General features: G+C 38.6%; 1 protein-coding gene across 1 annotated transcript in view; it reads right to left on the minus strand.

Moving 5' to 3' along the window:
* Positions 1-18,334, minus strand: part of CD96 (CD96 molecule) — a 73,811-nt gene that overhangs the window by 46,239 nt on the left and 9,238 nt on the right. Inside the window, 3 exon segments of the mRNA XM_067033510.1 lie at positions 3,675-3,882; positions 13,053-13,102; positions 13,135-13,209. Of these exon segments, the coding sequence (XP_066889611.1) occupies positions 3,675-3,882; positions 13,053-13,102; positions 13,135-13,209 (333 nt within the window).

Genomic DNA, 18,334 nt, shown 5'->3' on the forward strand with positions numbered 1-18,334 from the left:
GTCTGTGTGTGTGTGTGTGTGTGTGTAAAAAGTTCATAACTCATCAGATATTTATTAAACTCCCACTGTGTGCCAGCAGTATACTAGATGCCTAGGAAACAAAGGTGAAGAAATCATATTTATCATCTTTGAGAAATTTACATTTTCATGGAAAATACAGATATATAAACTAGAAATTAGAATTGATAGAACTGATATAAATATTGCTATTAAGGACATGTGGGATTTGAAGAAGGCTTTTAAGAGAAGCTTCTAACTCAACCTTGGGGAAAAACAGGAGGCTTTTGGAAGAGGTCACATCTGATATCTGAAAGATGCTTCTGGGTGAGTCAGGTGAAAGGAGGAATGTGGGGGAGAGGAGGGGCAGGCAGTGGGCAGACAGAAGAGAGGAATGTTCTATGTGTCCAAAGGCCTAGAAATAAAGCACAAGTTATAGGTCCCTGAAGGGGCAGGAAGAACACCTGGTTCTTATTTAGTTGTTTGGTAGTAGAAAAGATCAGGGGCTATTTCAGTGATTTTGTTATCCCACTAAATTGGAAGTGCCTTGGAGCCAGAAATGCTTTATTCATCTCTCCATCTCTAGCACTTAACAGTGCCAAGCATAAAACAGATATTGAGGACATCATGTTGAACTGAAGTGACTTCAAGTAAGTTCTTTTTAAAAAACTTGTATTTATTTCATTTTATTTATTTATGTATTTCGCTGCGTTGGGGCTTCACTGCTGTGTGCTGGCTTTCTCCAGTTGCCGTGAGTGGGAGCTACTCTTCATTGCGGTGCACGGGCTTCTCATTGCACTGTCTTCTCTTGTTGTGGAGCATAGGCTCTAGGCACGCGGGCTTCAGTAGTTGTGGCACGTGGGCTCAGTAGCTGTAGCTCGTGGACTCTAGGGCACAGGCTCAGTAGTTGTGGCGCACGGGCTTAGTTGCTCCGCGGCATGTGAGATCTTCCTAGATCGGGGATCGAACCCGGATCCCCTGCATTGGCAGGCGGATTCTTAAACACTGAGCCATCAGGGAAATCCCTCAAGTAAGTTCTTGAGTATAGCAGACAAAGCCCTCTATGAACCAGTGGAAAAAATATTAAGACCCTTGTCACAGATGCCATCAGTGTCTGCTACATCCACTCAGCCTCTGCTTACTGAAGGCCTTTTGCTGGGCATATATATGACCCTCTCCTGAAGATTTACTGAGGTTATGGAAACACACTCAGTCCACAAGTAGAGCAGACTGGAAGTCCCAGAGGGTTAATGGTGACAACAGACAGGGAGTTGGTGGATAATACCCCAGCTTCCTCACCTTTGTTTGGTATAACTCTGATGTGTATTCTCCCAGGGTTTCCCAGTGGGAATGAGCTCTAAGCCCATAGTGCTAACTGGCTTGATCACGTACATTTTATTATCTTCCTTCCCTTCTTTGACATATTTTCCCACTCCTATGTTTCCTAGGACTACCTCTCAAATAAATTAATTTAATTCAAATCCTTGTCTCAAAGTTTTCTTTCAGGGGAACCCAAACCAAGATACAACCCAAAATAGTTATGGGAGGGCTATTTCTGATTTCCTATTAGCAACAAATGCCAATAGAGTGAAGGACCTGAAAGAAAGAACAATTACTAAAAGTTGCAGAGGTGATTGAGAGAGACAGATTCTTTGGGGGGCTCCGGACAATCACGCTTAGAGCTTAGGAGTGCAGGAGCGCAAACTTCTGATGGCAGATGACTCCCCACTAAGGAAAGGAAAGTCAAAGGAGACTAGTGAGGGATGCAGGAAGTAGCAGAGGGGAAGCTTCTGATCCCTGGTCTGCCAGAGAATGAAGGTGTTCTGGAAGAAGAAATAAACTGGACTTAGGGCTTATAGAATGGCTCAGTGATACATTTGAGTATTTATTTCAATGTTTTCATGTTTTCGTTTTTGGTTTATTCTATTTGGGGAATGACCCAGGCACGCAGAGTGGGTCCTGAATACGATATATGTATACCTCTGTCAGGATCACTATGATATACACTGGGGTGAAACTCCCCAATAGATTAAAGACTGTCCAAACATAACACAGCTGGCCCATTTGCTAAAGGAGAAAACCAAGAAGCAGGAAAAATCTAATTCCATGAACAAATAGGCAGAATTTCATATTTTTAAGCATCCACTGAAAGGAGTTCAAAGAAGAAGAAAACAGAAATATATATATAGAGAGATGTAGAGACAGGGTGATAAGGATGAGACATAAAAGAGTAAAAAGCATTCTAGACCAAGATGAAGGTATTTTAATGCAGCAAAGAGATATAGGACATGGTTTAAATGTTGACAAGGCAATTAGATGGAGTTATGGTACAAAAACTCTTGGTCAAATGGGACACAGTTTGCCTAACACAGAATTATTTTTTTTCACACCCCGGATGGCTGCCTCCATCGATTTGCCAATAGTCAGGCCAGGTGAGTCAGCTTCATGTTTGTGCTAAGACAGTCATACTCCATAAATGAGTGAATGGTGATGTCAATAAAAGAGATGAACAGCCTTTCCAACTCATCACAGGGCATTGTCTAGGCTTCATAAGGAACCTGATCATCAAGGGCAATTAATTATTTCCTAGCCCATCCCTGAGGAGAGATGGAGAAAGAGGGAGGGAAGGAAGGAGAAAGGGAGAGAGGGCAGGATGAAGAGAGTGAGAGCTGGAGAAAGAGATACAGGAGAAGCTATAAGCAAGCGACTTCAAACTAAATACATTTTGACTGTAGCTCTTCCCACCTTTATAAACTAAAGGGTTTGCATTTCCTTCAAAATACTGAATTGTGTGACCTCTAATAATAATCAATAAGATTCTAAGTAAAAACAAAGATTTTTCACTTGTCCTATCATTCAGACAACTGAGAAAAAAATCTACCAGCCCATGCTCTTAGGTTTTGTGAATTATTTTCTCTTTGTTTACCTCATTTTAAAAAACAGTTAATTGCTAATCCACATCACTGTTTTTCTCTTTGCCTTCATTTTAAAATGTTTTAAAAAACACAGTTCTTGGTCATAAAAATGAAAAATATCCAAAGCCAAGGGTTTCTGTTTAATATTTCCTTGCATCACTGAGCAAAATAGAATTTTCCCATTTCCCTTAGATTCACACCCTGCAGAGTCTGCAATTTGTTTGAGGCCACAGTGGAAATTTCACTTAAGCTCCACTCTCCTGTGAATGCAGGGTCAGAGGGCCATCCCAGCAGGTTCTTTTGCTGGAGAAGCTGGACATTCTCTCACGCCAGGTGGCCTTGGTAGGGGTGAGAGGACTCCTGCAGAGTTTCTTTGGAGCTGTGTTTATCATCTTCCTTTTCTCACAGTGGCCTTATTCCACTCTGCTCCAGAAAGCAACTAAGGCAATTAGACAACTAAGTAATTAGACCTAGTTATAATTAAAGAGACTTCCAGTATTCTCAGGAAACATTAAAATTGCACATAAGGTAGTGGTCAGCAGAAAATTGACCAATCTATGGCAACTGAACCATCATTCTTTAGCTTCCTACCCTCGTCCCCAGCCCTAACACAAATGACAAGTATCAAGGCAAACAGAACTCCAGAATAGTGACCCTTGTGTGGCTGCTCTCCCGCTAACAGGGTGCTTCCCCTTTAGTGGAGAGAAAGCAGGAGACAGTGACAGGAGGATGGCAGGGAGTCCAGAGAACAGAAATTCTTACCAAAAACCCTGACCGTGGTGGAGCGCCTGAAGATTTTGCCAGACCTGACTACAACCTGGCAAGAGAACTTCCGGCCATCATCCTGGATTTGGACTGGAGAGAGGTAGAGGCTGTAGTCTGTACCTGGCTTGACTCTGTCTTTAAATAACGTGGAATTGCTGATGGGGTGATATTGGGTGAGAAGTGTTTCCTGAGTTCCATTATCCTCCTGATGAGACAAAATGGTTACCAGCTTTGAGCACACAGTTGTGCCAGCTCTGGACTAGGTGTTCCCCATGGAGTAATTCATTTGTATCTTGTAACAACAGAGATGATGAATGAAGAATTGAAATTAAGAGATACTGAGTATGTTACTAGAGAAAGTATCGTTACACTTGACTTTCAGTTATAAATTAGTTTCACTCTTTCTTAACACAAATAGAAACTTGCTGCTCTTCTGACGAAAACTTGCCTTTCATAACCTTCCATAAGTTGCATATTGGGGGTGGGATTTGGGGGCTGGGGTACAGCCCTGGGAGCTAATGTCAGATCATAATTCTCATTTCAAGCTCTGAAACCTTACTGCTAAGATGTGCTCAGGAGGCTGTATCAGTTTTACTTATTAAATCTTCACTGAACTGGATGATTACAGTTATCCTCGCTTCTCAGCATGCCAGCATTCCTTTAGAAAAGGTCTCATTGTAGCTCCCTTTGGAGCCAGGACTAGAATGAGGTAAAGAGAGTCTCCTAGGATGCAAAATTTAAGGAAGCAGTCACTCTCAGGATCTTGTTAAGTGCAGGGTGGGCACCGGAGAGTGAGCGCCTCCTTAAATTTTGTGTCCTTGGTATCTCCTTACCTCCTTACCTCAGCCTAGCTGCGGTCCTCCTGCTCTTATTTCTGTGATTGTAACCTTCAAGAAGGACACATAAGGAATAGGCTGTACATGTTAATATGAATTTGGAGATCAGAGTTTAACTGGAGTACTTGACTCCTCTAGTTCATATCCTTTTTGTGGGTCTATGAAAAAAAGCCTTCATTATTCTTGCCTTAGCCTGAATCTCATCAAGGTCCCGGAGATGTCACAGTGTTGGGCAGGGTCAGTCAATGTGCTGACTAAGGGCCTAGTAAGGAGGGGACTCTTAAGGGGCATAAGCAGAGAGGAAGGGCTATGTCCTTATCCTCCTTCAGTATAGCTCAATATTTTCAAGTGAGTTGCTTTGAACACATTCTGATGCACAAGCTTCTTCTCTGGAGGTTCTAATGGAGTTGTTCTGGGATCAGTCTCATCCCAGGGCACATTTTTTAAAAGGTCCTCAGAGGACCGGGGGCTGAGAACCACTGGTCTAACTCCAAATAACAGATGAATCATTATGCGTAGGGGTCGGGGAAAATGGAAGGAACTGAAAAGGAGAAGGGTGAACAGGAATGCACTGGATGGGGAAGAAGTCATGAAATAATGAAAACAAAGGTCTGTGACTTGGAATCTCTAGTTTAAAAAATGAGACAGATTCAGGGTAGAAGAAAGGGAAGCCAGGTGAGGGAGAAAATTCAAGTATGAGCTGGGAGCAGAGTGGAAAACAGGAAGGCAGACTTCTTAGCTAGTTTATATAGGTATTTCCAGAGTATACTTAGTAGAAATTCTTACGCAAGACAATTTTTTAGGTGAACATGGTGAGGATTGGTATCAGCTTTACCTACAGATATACAGGTAGTACTGCCTGCAGAGAATCACAGACTTACTCCTGAAGCAAAGAACAGAACTTTACACCCACATAAAGTAGGACTTAAGAGTCTGTGCCACTGCCTTTCTAACGAGGAAGGATACAGAAAATTAAAGGGAGAGAACTTATGTTCTGGAGACAGGGCCCCCCAAAGGAGCCCTGACAGCAGAAGAAAGAGGAAGGCATTTCACTCAGCGTCTGCAGATCTGGAGGCCAGTAATTAAGGAGGCAGCCTCCCCCTGCAGGTCCTTCAGCACAAGCTACGTTTTACAGCTATTGTTTTATGCACAGGGATTGTTTTTGTGAGAATCTAGGGGTTCAAAATGCTTGATCTTTTAGTAAATGACTCGCCATTTGGAACATTTCCATCTGTCACTATGTCGTGGAAGAAGGGCAGTCAGAGGCTGAAGTTGGAGATTGGTGAGAAAACTGCTTTTTCCTTTATTGCATAGCTGGGGGTGACTGGCCAGGGTAGTTTAACTGATGGAGAAAAGATATTTAAAAAATTATGCAGAGTGTTTTTTGTTTGTTTATTTTCTGGGTGCTTGACTGTTGTAGAGGAGGGATTTGTTCCTTCGTTGGGAAAGATGGATTCGGTTGCAAAGTGTGCCCTGTAATCTACAACATTAGGACAGCCTGAGAGATTCCAGAGTCTCCAGATATAAAGAGGCGAGGCAAGAATCTGCATGTGAACACCTGCCTTCGCGGAGCAAATGGGAAGAGAGGTGACAAAATGCAGGGAAACAATGAAATGTCTCGGGCTGGGAGAGGGAGAGACAATACTAACATTATATGATGACCATTACTACATTTTTATATTCTTATTAGTCACAGCTTAAATTTATTTAGCACCTACTGTGTTTGAGGCACTGTGCCAAGTTCTTTCAAGTCTTACCTTATTTACTCCTTACAACGATCTGGAATAAACCAAGGTTAGCTAACTTGCTCATAGGTCACACAAAGAAGGTACTTCAGTCACAGCACCAAAAAAGGGACAAAGAAGCCTCTGAGACAGACATCTTAATGAAACCAAGCCATCACAAAACAAATAAAATTTTTTTTGTGGACTATCTCGAATGAAAAATGTATAAGAAATTCCAGGAAGCCAGAGGTCTTTGTATAAATTGGAGATTTCAGGGGTGTGGGCAATTTGCTGATTGAAAGGAGCCTTTTATGATATATTGATCTACCTTTGGTGATAGGGGTCAGAGAATACACCTCAACTCCTACCTGTTAAGAATGATCTTAGGGCACCTGTTCTTCCGGAAACAGACTGGTAGGGGATCTTGCATAGAACCTTTATTCTTGCCTGTTTTTCTTTTCTTTTCTTCTTTTGATCATTTTAAAAATATTAATAAATATTTCTAAAACTTCATGGGATTTCCAACTTGGTGGACCCTTACAAAACTGAATGAGGAATGTAGACTGAACTAGCTAATGTATATGATACACCTACACGAGTCCTAACACTCAACAGATGTTCACTTAATACTAAATCACTGTCCTCCAGCCTCAACTGAGTCAGCCTGCTGTGAATTCATAAGTATTTACTCTGCTCGACTAAACTGAAGAATTATGGAGAGTCCTAAAACGAACTCTTTAAAACGAACTCTTTAAAGATTAGTTTTTAATATGTATTGAGCACAGGTACTGTGCTAAGTTATTTAGCATCTCACAACAACACCATGGAGCTGGTACTATAACAATATAATTATAATATAATTATAAAGCTATAATTATATTATAATTATAAAACTATAATTATAAAATTATAATTATATTATATAACTACAATTATCCCCTTTTGTGGATGATAGAACTAAAACTCAGGCTGGGCAACATATCCAAGGCTGTATAGAATTCTGAGACAAAAGGAAAAATGTGTGTCCCTATATGCACTTATCAAAATATTCTCCCATATTTTGCCTCAGTGGAAAAAATTAATAAACTCTCTACAATTTAACATTTTGAAAAATGACTACATGAAGCCATGCATTGCTCAATCTTTTCTCCTGTCCTTGTCAACCTATAAACCTGCACCCGTGGGGGGCATGATACCATGAAGACCCAGGAACCACAGGCTGATTGGAAAATCCTGTTCTTTGAACAGCACAGCAGGATCTCAAAACAAACAAAAAACATTGTGCCTTTATTTTAAAATTCGACATTTTGTTCATCATGGATTTTTCCTAAATGTTGATTTTAAAAAATATTTTATATTAAGATATATATCTTGATTACTGATTTCTTGGGCACTTCCTTAAATTTTGCACCTAAGGTGAGGACCCTACTCACTTCACCCTAATCCTAGCTCCTAGGTCACACAGCTATTAAGTGTAGAGCCAGTAAAAAAAAAATATGTAGAACCAGGATTTGAAAACAACAATTTCCCTTGAAAAGCCATGCTATTAATGCCTTTGCTACATACTGCTTCACAAAAGTATTAGAATGGACAGTCCTTGATTTTTCTGCTGAGAGTCTGTTTGAGGAGAAGAAAAATTCACAAGAAAAACAAATAGAAAATCAGGACCCATAGAAAAAGAATAAATGCATAATAACATACAGGAGTTGGATAAAATAATTAGCATGATGAGGGCTGGGAGGTTTCATATTGAATCACAGAAAACTTCTCCTGAATGCCTCTTCATGACCTGACAAACCCTAAAATAATTTGCAGAGGGGTTCCTATTTTAGTACTAGAATCAGAATTTTCAATGCAGAAAAGAGACCATGGCACTATTTGATTTAGAGAGGTGACCTCATCTCTGGGTTGCCCTGAGCTCCGTGTCAGAGCTGGCAGTGGTGGCCACAGGACAAGTAGGTGCTGAGTGTATACAGCCCATTCAATAAACTCTGTTAACTGCATCGATTGTTACTTCTTTATCTCCTAACTGCTTCCTATCTTCACTTTGCTCCATTTATTCTCCATCCCGTCAGTGTTGTCAAGTAGGCTCCTTGCAAAGCTCCCCATGTCCATTTATATGAGTCCACAACAATATTTTTCCAATTATCACAATTGGCTGTCAACACTTTGTAGGTTGACTAACACTTCATTTTTTTTTTAACATCTTTATTAGAGTATAATTGCTTTACAATGGTGTGTTAGTTTCTGCTTTATAGCAAAGTGAATCAGCTATACGTATACATATATCTGCATATCTCCTCCCTCTTGCGTCTCCCTCCCATCCTCCCTACCCCACCCCTCTAGGTGGTCACGAAGCACCGAGCTGATCTCCCTGTGCTATGCGGCTGCTTCCCACTAGCTATCTATTTTACATCTGGTAGTGTATATATGTCCATGCCACTCTCTCACTTCGTCCCAGCTTACCCTTTCCCCTCCCCGTGTCCTCAAGTCCATTCTCTAGTAGGTCTGCATCTTTATTCCCGTCCTGCCCCTAGGTTCTTCATAACCATTTTTTTAAGATTCCATATATATGTGTTAGCATACAGTATTTGTTAACACTTCATTTTTGATTATGGTGAAGACAGGGTCAGTTGCCATCAGGTAGAAGGTGACAGCTTTCTTTTCTGAATAGCTAGGCTTCCCATAGGCATGGAAAACCAATATTGTTGTTGGTACCGTTTCGATTTTTGTTTACATATAAAACACTACAAATAATAAAGAAGAGAATATTGAAAAGAGACATTTATAGATAAAAATTTAAAGAAGCATAAGCATCTAGGTTTTAGTTGTATACCTTTATCACTAATATTGAACTGTGTGAATCTAGTATGCTTCTCATTTTCTTTTCATGATTTTAAAGAGAAAAGTCATGGATTTCTCTTTGTCCACCAAGTCTGGGAACAAACATTCCCTCATCACCTCCCCCACTCCCACTACCACTATGTGCTCACAGGTCCCAGGGTCTTGGTGTAGTACATGTCTGTTGTTTGCTGGCTTTAATTATCCAGCTCAGACATAACCTAAAAGGCTTTTCCAGGTACATTTAGTCAGAATCAAATTATTTTCCCTCCATGTTGCTAGTTTTTACATTTTTATTAAAGTTGTATTTCATGGTAGGAAACATGTTCAATATAGTTTTGTATCCCTGCAGGACCTAGCACTTAAAACAGATTCACATATGTTTGTTAGATTGAATTGAAATTTATACTGTGGGAAATCAGGATGATAGTTTGGAATGAACACAGAATATTAGACTATATTTAGAAGCTCCCAGAGTAAGCCCGCAGAATTTCCCTGTTGACTCATTGCTTGTGCCCCAGGACATAAACTAGGAAAAATATCATTTGTCCTTTCTCTACCAACTGCATTCCATCTAAATACACACATTCTATGACTTTTTCTACATCATCCAACCATGCACAAGGAGCCTCCGCTGACACTGAGGGTTAGCCCTTTGTGTTTACTTAGTTACCTCTCTTTCTAGATAAATGTTGGATACACAATTTGTACCAGATGCCTTTCTACTTCAGTGTAGTCATGATCCTGGAATGTAACATTCCAAAATGCAAAGGATCTGCTCCATGAACACATTTAATGCAGCCTTAGCATGGGATCAGAGACACGCAGCAAATAATATTTTTATGATAACTGAGAATCCCAATAATAACCTTTCTCATTAAGGTCATAACTGAATTAATTAGATTTTATAAAATTCCACATACAAGACATGGCTTTTGTTTTCCCGTGACTTAGATTAAACTAATTTTAGTTTGTCAAATTGTTTCCAGGGTTTAATGCAGCACTTGAAGTGGTAGCACTTTGCAGCTCCCCGGAGTTACTGAGTTCAATAAAGCAGGTTTCTACCCTCCTGTGCTCATCTTCACCATCTCTACTTTTTAACTTTTTTCTAAAAGCCACATTATATCATGTCTGTTAAGAACAATTGGTTATCATTATGATTACTACTGCCAGTTTAACAAGAAACTAAAGCACTAAGAAATGGATTGAGGGGATATTTATGTTCTCTGCAGACCTACAACAGTGATGACATAAAGAACTGTAGTTTATTCCTTAATAATGGGAGATTAGATGACTTCATCTCAGGCTTGCTGAATCCCACAGTGCCAGCAGTATGGAGTAAGGATGTAAATTAGAGGAGCAAATAGATTTTGACATTTTAAAAGGGAACGCACAGTTGGAATTTGATCAGCACATTTGCCATTACAATGTTCTCTTTGAAAAGAAGTTTCTTTCAAAGATTCCTCAAGTTGTCTCAATTACGATGCATTCTTTAAACTGAGAGCATGGCTTGAAGTTCCAGTAGAAGTTTAGGACTCACTCTCTCACTGTGTGACCTTAGGTGCAATCTCTCCATCCCTTATTTATCCTAAATGTGTTGGCAGGATTCACAGATAATGTTTTCTTTGAAGAAAACTGTTAGATTGAGGATGTCTTATCAGTTATCTAGTCATTGATACTTAATGAGCTGCTCATTAACCAATCAGACAGCCAGCATGAGGTTTAGTGATCATCCATTTAATATGAGGCCAACGAATAGGACTGTGAGGGAAGGGGACAAAGAGAAACGAAACAATTCAACTATGTATTAGATATTTACTGAGTGCCTATGTTCTAGGCACTATACTAGATGCTAGGGATTTTTGAAATGAGTGATGCAGCTTTTTGCCCTGGAGAAGCTCAGCGTCACAGAAAAGACATAAGCGGACTGAAATCTTTAACATTTGCTTGGAAAAACAGATTAGACACCCTTCAGATAAGATAAGTCCACTACAGATCAACTGACTAGCCAGCAAAAATCTGTACAGTAAAGCTTATTAAACTTTAGTCTTTTAAAACTTTTTTTGTCTTTTATTTTTTAATTATTATTCTTTTTAAAATTTTTATTTTATGTCGGAGTATTGTTGATTAACAATGTTTTGTTTGTTTCAGGTGTACAGCACGGTGATTCAATTATATATATATATGTATCTGTTCTTTTTCAAATTCTTTTCCCACTTAGGTTATTACAGAATATTGAGCACAGGGAACTCTGCTCAATATTCTGTAAACTTTTTTTTTTTTTTTTTTTTTGTGGTACGCGGGCCTCTCATCGCTGTGGCCTCTCCCGCTGCGGAGCACAGGCTCCGGATGCACAGGCTCAGCGTCCATGGCTCACGGGCCCAGCTGCTCCGCGGCACGCGGGATCCTCCCGGACCGGGGCACGAACCCGCGTTCCCTGCATCGGCAGGCGGACTCCCAACCACCGCGCCACCAGGGAAGCCCAATATTCTGTAAACTTTAATCTTATTTATTATTGTTAGACTTTACTATTCCCATTGATAGTGAATTTGTGATTAGGGTAGAAACATTTCACCCATTGGTGGTATATATTAATAATGTAAACAAGGTATAGATACTGCATTTTCATTACAGTAATGTTTAGTGCAGCAGGTTTCTGACTTCCTGACATAACCTCCACTTTTAAATTGTTTTTCTAAGAACCACACTGTATCACATTTGTTAAGAACAATTGACTTATACTAATGATGGGTATAATGTCAGGCAGGAAGTCTTACATTTTGGAAACCAAACCCTAAAAGGGGGAAAAAATGTGGTTTTTGACAGATGACAAGGAGACATTGTAGATTTTAGGACAATTTAAGAAAGTTATTTTATAATATCTTTTGATCCTACTGACTATTCAAAAATATCTAGACAGTAAAAAATTATCAGTAGGTTGTATTTTAAGGCCTACTTGCAAGTCAATTATTTTGGACTTGGCACATCCTCAGAGAAATCTTTTTATATGAAGTTTCTAGTTTCCAAAACAGCCCACAAAAATCTATTCACTTGTAACATGAATGATCAACCATGCGAGTACAGTATTTTACAGGTGGTATCAGCTGTTATATTCACAGACATCTATTAGTTCTGCAAGAATTTTTAACTCTTGTGTTTTCAGTTTGATGATGATATGAAAAATTAATATAGTCATATTCTGGATCACCTAAATAAACACCCTATTACGTGATTCTCAAAAGTGTGTTTATGGTTATCTTTATAATTGTATAAGACTTGTGTTATCAACTGATTTAACAGTAGTACTAGAGGTCTATTGTATATATTGGTTAAGAGCTGGCTGTCATTTGGCTGGCTTGCCTTGGAAAGTTTCTCATAAAAATACAGATTTCTGTTTTGTTCTGTTTTATTCTTTTAAGTCAGAAAACATGGCAACTACGGGCCTGTGGTAATAATCGAGCTGGGCAGTGACTGTTTCTTATTCAGCTCTTGCTTCTCTCATGCACATTTTCTCCCTATATTTGATAAGCATTAGCGTTTGTGCTTCCCAATCTAAGCAATGTTGTATATTTTCCAGAATGGAGTAGTAAGGGTTCTGGGAAAAGGCAGTCTACACCTCTGCACATGTGTGTAAACAAGTATGTGTGAGTAGGAGCTTCTGCGGGATGTGGCTTCTCTCGGGGGCACCATCACACTTTTTTCTCTCTGTAATCACAGCTTAGTATATAGCTTGAAATATAAACTAACCTTGAGGAACTAATTTCTAAGCTCCTGCATTCACAGACCCAGAGGCTTGCTGAGTTGGAAGGAATCCTAGTGTCCTTCCTTCCCTCCCCTGGCTACTCCCCAACCTTCCACATAATGCCTGCCTCTCATCCAGCATGCTTCCTTCCCTATTATCACTTGTTATTCATTTTTACGTCATTAATATTTAAAGATCATTGCAGTTATTCACTGAAAAGGGCAACACTTACCACCAACCACGCGATGGTGAGTTCAGAGGAAATTTCTAAGGAGATATTTTTTTTTTTTTTTTTTTGTCTAAGGAGATATTTTGAAAGCACAGTATTTCCAGAGTCTGATTTATCTCTATTTCTTTTGTATGGTTGCTTCTCCATTCATCCTGTGTAACTGTAACAAAACATAAGGTAGAAAAGACATGGATCTGTGATTGGTTTGTAAAATGCTTTTAATCCAAGAAATGAGAACAGTTTTAGTATAGAGATTCATCTATCCTCAGGGTACACCTACGAAGGGGACCCCACCTACAGTCCTCGTATAAATGGCAAAAGAGTCACTGAGAAGCACAGAGTTGTTTCTCACTGAAAAACTATAGGGAAACTACCCTAACAGAATCCAACTCACAGTTTGTTATGTTCCTTTGCTTTAACCCCAAATTGGTGCTTTAGGCTTCAGATCACATTTCCTGGATCAGGTAGAACATTAAATGTTATAACCTAGCCTCTAATTGTCTTTTTAAAAATTTTAATAGACAATTACCTTTAGAGAACTTTTAGGTTCATAGCAAAATTGAGTGGAAAGTACAGAGTTTCCATATATCCCCTCTCCCACCCATGCACAGCCTCCCCCATTACTAACACCCCTAACCACAGTGTTGCCTTCGTTACAATCAATGAACTGACATCAAACACATCATCATCCAAAGGCCATAGTTTATGTACATTAGGGTTCATTCTTGGTGTTGTACATTCCATGAATTTTGACAAATGTCTGACATGTATCCACTATTGTAGTATCATATAAAATAGTTTCACTGATCTGTGCTCTGCCTATTCATACCTTCCTCCTACCAAACTCCTGACGTATGCTGATCTTTTTACTGTTTTCATACCTAATTGTCTTTTTAGAGCTTATAAATATTTCTCCAAAGAAGAAATGACACAGAAAAACACAAAAGGAACTCCAAGGAAGCACCATTAATAAATTATTTTCATTTTTAAAGTGATATTAGATGAATAGTTTTGTAGTCTCTCTTTTCAGGAAGGTGATATACATATATATGTATATATATATATATATATATATACATATATATGTGTGTGTATATATATATATATATATATATATATATATACACACACATATGTAAGTAAACTATAATAATGTCAAAAATAACTTATAGGACTTCCCCGGTGGTGCAGTGGTTAAGGATCCGCCTGCCAATGCAGGGAACACTGGTTCCAGCCCTGAGCTGGGAAGATCCCACACGCTGCGGAGCAACTAAGCCCATGCACCACAACTACTCAGCCTGAGCTCTAGAGCCTGTGAGTCACAACTACTGAGCCTGCGCTCTAGAGCCCACGCTCAGCAACAAGGGAAGCCACCGCAATGAGAAGCCTGCGCACCACAGCGAAGAGTAGGCCCCGCTCGCCCCAACTAGAGAAAGCCCACGTGCTGCAATGAAGACCCAATGCAGCCAAAAATAAATTTTAAAAAATAAATTAAAAAAAATTTATAAATGAAAACAATTCCATCATCCTAATATCCTGAAAATCTTATTTCTTTTTTTCTATATCTATACAAATCTTATTTGTATGCATGTATTTTTTTCATACTTTGCAATTTTATTAACCAAAAAGTGTTACCTATATTTTTACTTAAAATGTTTTGCATGATTCTTAAGCTATTTGTGGTTGAAATTTTTAGATGCTTTATGTCATATATACACATAATCATTTGTTTAGTAATTTTCAATTATTGAAGCATACGCTTTTTCAGTTTGGGTTTTTACCTTATTTAAACTATTACAATCTTTATAGCAAGGATCGTCCTTAAACTAACAGCTTTCTTCTGATCATTCAGCTACTTAAGATATATTCCCTGAAGTATAATTAATGGATCATGGGGTATAAACATCCTCATTATTATCAACAGCACATTTTTTTTAAAAAAATTGGATATTTTGAAAGTTATACCTAGCCTTTAGAACTTCGTTGTGTTTCAAGCTCTCATCAGTATCATCTGTCCTCTTCACTGATAACTCTCTCCTCCCCGCTTCCTTAATTGAAGCCAGGCCTTCCCATTGGGGCCCATCTTCCCTGCATCATTCTCAGATAGTGGTTGTTTGTTTTCTTATACCCTTATTTCCTCAAGATCAGGAGATGGGATCAGTGCCTTCTTTGCTTTCTATTGCTGCTTCAAAATATTACTCCAACCTCATAATTTAAAAAACAAAACAAAACCCTTGTCTTTCATGGTTAAAGGCATTTAACTATAACAGTACTTCCAAATGGAGTTACTTGTATATCACCACAAAATTTTTTTTTGCCATGTTTGCATACCACCATTAATACTATTAATTTTATTTTTGAGATTATTGTAATTGTTTGACTTATTTTATTTTACTTTAAAAAATTTTTTAATGAGAGAAATTTTATTTTATTATTTTATTAAATTTATTTTTTTTGGCTGCGTTGGGTCTTCATTGCTGCACGCGGGCTTTTCTCTAGTTGTGGCGAGTGGGGGCTACCCTTCGTTGAGGTGCACAGTTGTGGCACGCGGGCTTAGTAGTTGTGGCTCACGGGATCTAGAGTGCAGGCTCAGTAGTTGTGGTGCACGGGCTTAGCTGCTCTGTGGCATGTGGGATCTTCCTGGACCAGGGCTCGAACCCGTGTCTCCTCCACTGGCAGGAGGATCCTTAACCACTGCACCACCAGGGAAATCCCTATCAGTTTATTTTAAACAGAGACTGACCTAGGCACATATTTGTGTAGTTTATGAAATCCACTTGGTACATTAACTCTATTTTAATGTGCATTACCTAAATACATAAGTATTAAATTTTTGTAAAGTTTGTCCAGATTCTGGGAAGTTGGAAATACAAGTGGCATAACTTTTTCAATATCCCTGAAATTCCTAATAAAAACAGACTAACTAGAGTAGCAAAACTAAACACAATATCTACAGCAATATCTATGGCAACACTAAATAATATATCACCATTAATAGGTGGAGACAAACCATGAGTCCACTGTGATATCAGCAACTGTGCAAAAAGAAACAGGAAAATCATCTGGGCTCCTGATGGCCCTTAGAACTAGAGAACTCTCCCCCGGCCCCAGAAAAAAACCAACAGGCAATCACTGGAAAAAAAGGCAGACTAATCTGAGAATAGCAGCAGAAATGCAGAAAGAAGTATGTCGTCACCAAATTACCAGAGCCTTCTAGGGAAAGAAGAAAAGGCTTGTCAGTGCTAGAGCAGAGGGGACTTTTCAGAAATATCCCATACTGAGAAGAAACCCCTGGGAGTAGAATCCAAATTAAACAGGACAGGCCCAACAGGAGAAAGCAAAGAGGCAATTTAGATAAAAGTGAGGGATAGGAGGAAAGGAAGTACATCTCACAAAGTACAGTGGCATATAATTTGCCTTGAACATAACAGAAGAGAGAGCTCTAGAGAAACTAAATACTCTAGAAAAGATAGCCTGGCCCACTCTTCCATGATAAAAATAAAAATCCGTTTAACTTAAACATACTTAGATCGAGTAATAGAAAAGAAATGGGGTAGAATCACATGTAAAGATACCATAAGAAAAAAAAAGAGAGCAAAGTAACATTCCTACAACAATAACAGCATATTAGAAAGACATGACTTCAAAATAAATAAAAACTGTAGCCTACTTATTCAAAATGAGCTAAAAGAAATAAAGAAAATGATATAAGCTATGAAAAATTTTAGAAAGACTGGTAAATGAGTCAACTGGAGAGAAGAAAGTTTATAAAAGATAAGTGAGAGAATTCAGGAAAGGGTTGGAAATAATGAGTTTTGAAAATCATTTCAGAAATTAAGAGCAAACTAGAACAAAACCAAGAACATATTAACACAAAAGCTAATGCATTAAAAGAAACTGAAAAAATAGAATGAGGGAAATTTTAAAATGAAATAAGTTAATAAATAATGAATTTTAAAAGAAAAAAGAGCTAAAAGGGATTCAAAGAAAGAGACAGGCAAAGAAGATAAAAAGTATGTTTAATAGAAGATACTCAAGGAAATAAACAATAGACAGAAAAAATACTGAAAATTATAATTCAGGTACAATTTCTTAAAATAAAATGACTAGAAAATACATATGAAAAGATTATACTGCAAAAGTAGGAAAATAGTCTCAGAATGGACATTAACCATTTTCTTATAAAAGTATTATACAAAGTCAGTTCTGGGGAAAGAAAATCAAATTGTTATTAACTTTTGGACAGCAATTCTTTATGTCAGAAAATAATATAGTAACAAAGCAAATATACTCAAGGAAAGAAAATATGAGTTAAGGATATTACATTCAGTCTTTAATATGAAGACTATAAAAAACATGTTAGAGTCATGCAAGAACTCAGGGAATATATAGCCCCCATGAACATTTCCTGAGGATTCTCCAATAGAATATACTTCAAACTGAAGAGACATTCACATAAAGGCTAGGGGTAAGTGTTGAATATATATTTACCTTTAGCACTAAGAATAAATAATTGTTATAAGGGAGTAGCAGTGAATATGTATTTTAAAATAAAGATACAATATAAGTATCAAAAACGGGGATGAGGCAGGGATTGAGGGGCTGACTCCTGGTTTTGCGGGCATGAAGACATCAGTGAAAAAAAGATATGTATAAAACTGAGCAAATGTGTTTAAAAAAAAAATCACCATTTTCAGGGCCCTGGAAATTGACCAAAGACAAACATTTAATTGGGAAGCATTTCTTCCTGAAAAACCACTAGAGTTTCAATAAGAACAGTAGGAGTCTTTAGCCTTCTTGCTTAGGGATCCTTCTATCCCCTTTCCCGACTAGGTCAGTGAGAAAGGTAGTTTCACCGTCTTAGAGCTGGCTACAAAACCCAGCAGCTTTTCCTCCAAAAGGGGAAGACTTAGGTCTGAGCATGAAAATCCTTCACTTTGTCAGCTAACAGGGACAAACTTGGTAGGAAAGAGAAAAACTGACGCTTGGTTAGCCTGGGTTTGCAGTCTCATTTGGGAAGAGGGGCAGAGCAGACAGACAGTTAACATGGAGATTCTAGAAATCAGAGAGTCATATAATAGCTGACATAAATTCTCTACATATCTCAGGCTGACTGGGAAAATATACACATGAGTGGGGGGACCTGAGGGAGCCCAGTGAAAAGTGAAAGCCAAGGGAGGTACTACTGTTGCAATTTTGAATGTACTCCCTAACCCCGCCTCCACAGACATCTATGTGTAGAGGGTGGAAGCCTATTGGGCTTGAGGTATTTGAGCACAATTTCT

This window comes from Kogia breviceps, chromosome 5 (assembly GCF_026419965.1).
Source record: "Kogia breviceps isolate mKogBre1 chromosome 5, mKogBre1 haplotype 1, whole genome shotgun sequence".
Lineage (NCBI taxonomy): Eukaryota > Metazoa > Chordata > Mammalia > Artiodactyla > Physeteridae > Kogia > Kogia breviceps.